The sequence below is a fragment of the Eimeria tenella genome, genomic scaffold (genome assembly GCF_000499545.2).
Source record: "Eimeria tenella Houghton genomic scaffold, Eth_scaff336, whole genome shotgun sequence".
In the NCBI taxonomy this organism is placed as follows: domain Eukaryota; phylum Apicomplexa; class Conoidasida; order Eucoccidiorida; family Eimeriidae; genus Eimeria; species Eimeria tenella.
Genome location: NW_013543158.1, coordinates 173 through 6,059, shown reverse-complemented (window position 1 = coordinate 6,059; position 5,887 = coordinate 173). Strand labels below are relative to the sequence as shown.

General features: G+C 54.3%; 1 protein-coding gene across 1 annotated transcript; it reads right to left on the bottom strand.

The window, feature by feature from the left end:
• Nucleotides 1–346: 346 nt before the first annotated feature.
• ETH_00012750 (uncharacterized protein) lies at nt 347–4,002 on the bottom strand (the record flags this gene model as incomplete). Its single annotated transcript, XM_013376342.1, has 7 exons — nt 347–604; nt 809–884; nt 1,154–1,245; nt 1,446–1,508; nt 1,610–1,694; nt 1,808–2,333; nt 2,538–4,002. The coding sequence occupies 7 exons, from the start codon at nt 4,000–4,002 to the stop codon at nt 347–349; spliced, it is 2,565 nt and encodes an 854-aa protein (XP_013231796.1).
• Between the last annotated feature and the right edge of the window lie 1,885 nt (nt 4,003–5,887).

Here is a 5,887-nt window from a genome sequence, read left to right as displayed (position 1 = left end):
AGGGTTTAGGGTTTAGGGTTTAGGGTTTGGTGGGGGTTTGAATGCTGCAGGATCTGAAGAGGGCGAGAGAAGAGTTGGCAAAGAAAGGATACATTTGTCCCTGCAGCCGCAAGGACGACTAAACCCTAAACCCTAAACCCTACTAAACCCTAGACCCTAGGAGAAGGCGCCTGAGAGCAAGTCGTCACTGGAGGCTCAACGACTTTCCACGCCGCTTTTTAGGGTTTAGGGTTTAGGGTTTAAGATGTGGGTTGGACTCCAGCAGGGGCCGTAAGGCTCTCCGCTCTCTTGCTGCTGCTGCAGCGACAGCAGCAGCAGCAGCAGCAGCAGAAGCAGCAGCAGCAGATTACGCGGCCCCGAAGAGGCGCTGCTGCGGGGATTGCGCTGCGTCCGCTTCACCCCCGGGCAGCTGCAGCAGCACCAGTTGCTGCTGCTGCTGCTGCTCTTGCTGCTGCAGCAGCTGCTGCTGCTGCTGCAGCAAAATGGCCCCCTTGGCTCTGGCAGCAAACACCGAGAGCGACATGAGAGCCACTGGGGTGTACATACAGAGGAGCGTCAAACGCAAGCCGGCGCTTTGCTCCATACAGGCCGGAGTCACCTCGCCCTGCAGCAGCAGCAGCAGCAGCAGCAGCAGCAGAAGCAGCAGCAGCAGCAGCAGCAGCAGGAACGGGTTTTAAGAGTGACGGGAACTTTCAGCCGCGAAGCAAAACTTCAAGTGCTTTAAGCCCTGCGTTTTCAGTGTTGTCTAACGACACGTAGGAGCCACGGATCAGGGCCTAGGGTTTAGGGTTTAGGGTTTAGGGTTTACGCCGGGCCCCAGCTGGGCGCACGCTGGCGCGAAGAAGTCTTTTAGCCATCCGTAAAAGAATGGAGAGGGCACATCCCTGCAAGCCACAAGCAGTAAACCCTAAACCCTAAACCGTTGCCGCAAGTCCAAACCCTAAACCCTAGCTCCAAGTCCAAACCCTAAACCCTAGTTTCAAGTCCAAACCCTAAACCCTAGTTTCAAGTCTAAATCCTAAACCCCAGACCCTAACTCCAAGTCTTCACAAGTGGGGCGCTGGAGGGCCTCGGAGCAGTCTGGCGGCAGAAAAGCACAGTTTGGGGTCCGCAGCAAGGGTTTAGGGTTTAGGGTTTAGGGTTTAGGGTTTACCCGAAGGCGTGCATGTAGCAGAGGCAAACGGCATTAGCGAGAAAGCGGTTTTCGTAAGGGACAGAGTTTATGACGGCGAGGGACAAGCTGACCTGCAGTAGCCCCAAACCCTAAACCCTAAACCCTAAACCCTACTCCCCAACTCGAAACCCTAGGCCCAAACCCTAAACCCTAGGTTCCACAGAAGGTGGCAAACGCTCGTCGCCAGCCTGTCCTGGACCCTCCAGGAGACCCCGGGCCCACAACTTAGGGTTTAGGGTTTAGGGATTAGGGTTTAGGGTTTAGGGTTTACTTGGGAGGCCTGCAGCACCAAAAAGCCGACAGTTTGGAGCAGCAAGTACCAGAGGCAAACCTCCTGCGCCGCAGAGAACACAAACCCTAAACCCTAGGTTTAACTGCTGCAGAGCCAACACAGAGGGTTTAGGGTTTAGGGTTTAGGGTTTAGGGTTTACGTGCCATGTAACACGCAGTAGTCAGGAACAGCACAGCTGCTGCTGTTGTATAGGCGGCGCCTCCGCACAACTCACGGAGGCGAAGCAACCTGCAGCAGCAGCAGCAGCAGCAACAGCAGCAGCAGCAGCAGCAGCAGCAACGTTGTGAGTAACAGTATTCAGCTACAGCACTAACAGCAGCAGCAGCAGCAACAGCACAGACCTGCGGCACTCCTCTTCACATTCCGCAGACTCCCTTTGCTGCAGCTCGGAGCTTGGATCTGCTGCTGCTGCTGCTGCTGCTGCAGCGTCTGCACTGCAGCAAACTGCGCTGCAGTCGCCTTCAGCAGCAGCATTTTTAGCTGCCGCTGCTTCTGCTTCTGCAGTTGCTGCTGTTCTGTCATCGGTGACTGCTGCTGCCCCCCGCTGCTGTTGTTGCTGCTGCTGCTGTTGCTGCTGTTGCTGCTGTTGCTGCTGCTCCACGTCTGTGTCTGCTGTTGATTGATAACAAGGTGAAGTTGCATTAGGACTTTGCAGATTCCTTCGAAGCTCTTCAGAAACGCAAACCGAGCCTTCTGCTGCTGTTGCTGCTGTTGCTGCTGTTGCTGTAGGTGCTGCTGCTGCTGCTGCTGCGGCTGGCTCCCGCAGCCTACTTGGCTCGCCAAGCAAGCCAGCAGCAGCAGTAGCAGCAGCAGCAGCAGCAGCTCGCTTGTCTAAACTCTCCGCAAACCATCCGCCGAGCAATGTGCCTGCCGCACAGCAGAACAAAAAGGGTTTAGGGTTTACGGTTTAGGCTTTAGTGTTTAGGGTTTAGGGTTTAGGGTTGAGGGTTTAGGGTTTGGCCATGCGTGCGTGTTTCTGCGGGTTGGACGCCCAGGGCGGGTGGTTGCGCGGGTCGTTGGCCGCGGCTGAGGGTTTAGGGTTTAGGGTTTAGGGTTTAGGGTTTGGGGCACCGCAGAAGCCGGCGAAAGCGACTGTGCTGCTGATTGCTGCTGCTGCTTGCAGCTCGGAAGCAAAAAGAGATAAACTTAAAGAAATAAAAGGAAGAAAAGTTCCTGCCCCCTGCAGCACTGCAGCATAAACTCCGCAGGAGCAGCACAGCAGCAAAAACGGGGGACACGACAGCAGCAGCAGCAGCTGCCTGCCGCAGCCTCGCCCCCCGCTGCTGCTGCTGCTGCTGTGCTGCGGCGCGCTAGTGGCGGTGGTGCTGCTGCTGCTCGTTCGGCGGCCCAGGTCGTCAGCTGTATGCTGCTGCTGCTGCTGCAGCTGGGTCTCTGCAGCCAGGATGGCGGCTTGGAGGCTGTCTGCTGCTGCTGCTGCTGCTGCTGCTGCTGCGAGCTGCAGCTGCTGCTGCTGCTGCTGCTGGCGGTGCAGCAAAAGGCAAAGGGGGAAGAGGGCGACGCCGCCGAGGGCGAGGATGAGGTAGGCGAAGTACCAGCCTGCGGCGTTTGCTGCTGCTGCTGCTGCTGCTGCACCAGCAGCAAACCCCACAGGAGCAGCAGCAAGATAAGCAGCAAGCAGCCGCCCCCGCGTCTCCTCCGGTGCTGCTTCAGCAACAAGGGGAAAGCCCAAAGACAGGAAGACAGCCTGTGCTGCTCCTGCTGCTGCTCGCGCTGCTGCCAGGGGCAGGTAGGCGCCTGCTGCAGCAGCAGCAGCAGCAGCAGCAGCAGCGGCGACCCAGAGAGCAAGGCCCCCCAGCAGCAACTTGAAGGGCCCCGCGAGCCGCAGCAGCAACGGAGACGCAGGAGCAGCAACAGACAGAGACAACACAAAAAGGGACTGCAGCAAACCAACATAAATGGCCGGGCTGCTGGTCTTTAATGCTTTTGCTGCTAGGGCCCCCACTTCTGCTGAGGCCCCAGCAATAACTCCCCTGTCTCCGTACAGCAGCAAATTCGCAAACACAAAAAACACAACCAAACGACCCACGCTGCTCCCCGCTGCTGCTGCTGCTGCGGGCGCTGCTGCTGCTGCTGCGGGCGCTGCTGCTGCTGCGGGCGCTGGTGCAGCTGCAGCTGTGGGTGCTGCTGCTGCTGCGGGTGCTGCTGCAGCGGGTGCTGCTGCTGCTGCGGGTGCTGCTGCTGCAGAGGGTTCTGGTGCTGCTGGGGATGCTGCTGCCGCTGCTGCTGCTGCTACGGCTTCTGGGAGTGGGGAGGAAGGGAGAACTCTTGCTGCGTCCTTGGAAGCTTCCTCCTGCAGCTGCTGTTGCTTTTCTTGCTGCTGCTGCTCCTGCTGCTGCAGCTGCTGCTGCTGCAGCAGCTGCTGCTGCTGCGACTGGGGCTGTGGCTCGCTCAGCTGTTGCTCTAGGCGACCGACAGGGGAAGCAGCTGGTGCTGCTGCTGTTGTTTCTGCTGCTGCAGCTGCTGCTGTTGCTGCTGCTACTGCTCTTTGCTGCAGCGCAGCGCTGAATTCAGCCATCTCCGCTTATGGAGAACACCAATGCACTAAAAATCGGCGGTTCAGGGTTTAGGGTTTAGGGTTTAGGGTCTAGGGTTTAGGGTTTCCGTAGAGGATTCAGGCCCCCCTATTGCTCCGATCCTTCGTCCTCGTCTTCCATAGCCTAAACCTCAAACCATAAACCCTAAACCCTAAACCCTAGTTTTGATCTCTCCGGGGCATGGAGCGGTGACTTCCGGCGATCCGTCCACTGGTCGCACAAGTTTAGGGTTTAGGGTTTACGGTTTAGGGTTTAGTAAAGTTAGACGTAGCAGGCTGGGTTTTGAGGCTAAGACTTTAGATGCTCCAGGAAATCACTATTTTCTAGGGTTTAGGGTTTAGGGTTTTGCTCTATCCGCTCTTCAATACCGCAGTTCCAAAGCCCCAACAAACCCTAAAACCTGAACCCTAAACTCTAAACCCTAATTTTTAAATCTTCGTCTCAAAAAATGAAAATAAAACATTTTTCAGTCAATTTGAGCCTCACACTCTAACTTAATTTGGCCATAACAGCAGCAAACCCTAAACCCTAAACCCTAGAGGCGTGTGACGGAGTCACCTCCAAAGGCTCTTCATGCTGTCTGACCCTAAACCCCAAAACCCTAAACCCTAAACCCTAAACCCTTTAATCTGAGCCCTAAACTCTAAATGCTAAAGCGCTTTTTTGTTGTCAACAAGGGAAGACAAGCAGCAGCAACTCAGCCGAAGTTCCCTCCCCAGTTCTAATGTGTGTGGTTTAGGGTTCAGGGTTTAGGGTTTAGGGTTTAGGGTTTAGGGTTTGGGATCTTCAGCGCACCCAGAAAAAGACAGATAACCCAACTCTAAGTCTATTGATGCAGCAGCAAGTTCTAGGGTTTAGAGCTGACCTTCAGAACATCTTGAGAAATGTAATTTGTTCTTTAAGTTCCTTTTTTCAAGTCCAAAAAAGAATAAATATTCTTCAATTAATGAGACAAAAAGCAACTTTTCTTTTCTCACTTGCATTTACCCTAGTTTCAGCAGGTGTGCTGCTGTTTGCTGCTCAAGTAGTTACAATCAGGCTCCGAGGCAGACAGAAAACAAGAAGGGTTTAGGGCTTAGGGTTTAGGGTTTACGGTTTACGGTCTTGAGCGATGGTCCTCGCCTCGGCGTAATAGTGCGCATGTAGGCCTTTTAGGGTTTAGGGTTTAGGGTTTGGGGTTTAGGGTTTAGGGTTTAGGGCTTAGCCCTCCTTCCTGCAGCCTTTTCGCTTTTGCCCAATCAGCAGCTGCAAAGACTCTTCAAAATGTGTCCCCTTTTGGCCAAACTTGGCAACAAAGACTGTCTCCTTTTCTGTGGCCTAAAGGGGGACTGTCTCCTGTTTAGTCCCTTTCTAGGTTCGGCTTTCTTAGGGGCCCCCCTAGGAGGCCCTTTTGGGACCCCACTTGGGGGCCCCCTTGGGTCCTCCCTAGGGGCCCCCCTGTTGGGGCCTCTCCTGGGGCCCCCCTTGGGCCCCAGGAGGGGCCCCTCTTGGTTCTTGGAGGCCCTCTTTTGGTTAAGGGCCCCACACTTCCCCATTACTGGCATCTAGGCCCTTGACTCTCTGCAGAGAGGGCCTTGATTTGGTGTTTTTTATTTCAGAAAGAAACTTTTTTCGAATGAAATATCTTTAAAAGTTCCGAGAGATGCTCATGCAGCTTTAACCCGGCATTTTGTTTCGAGTTGCTGCGGGCACTTCACAATTATATCAATTAGCTTTTATGAGGATATTAATTATCCTTTTATCATTATGGTCATTAGACTTATCATGATGTCAAATGGTCCTTTTTAGGATATTAATTAGCCTTTATCAGGATATCAACTAGCCTTTACCAGTATAAGAATTACCTTTTATCAGGGCAATAATTAT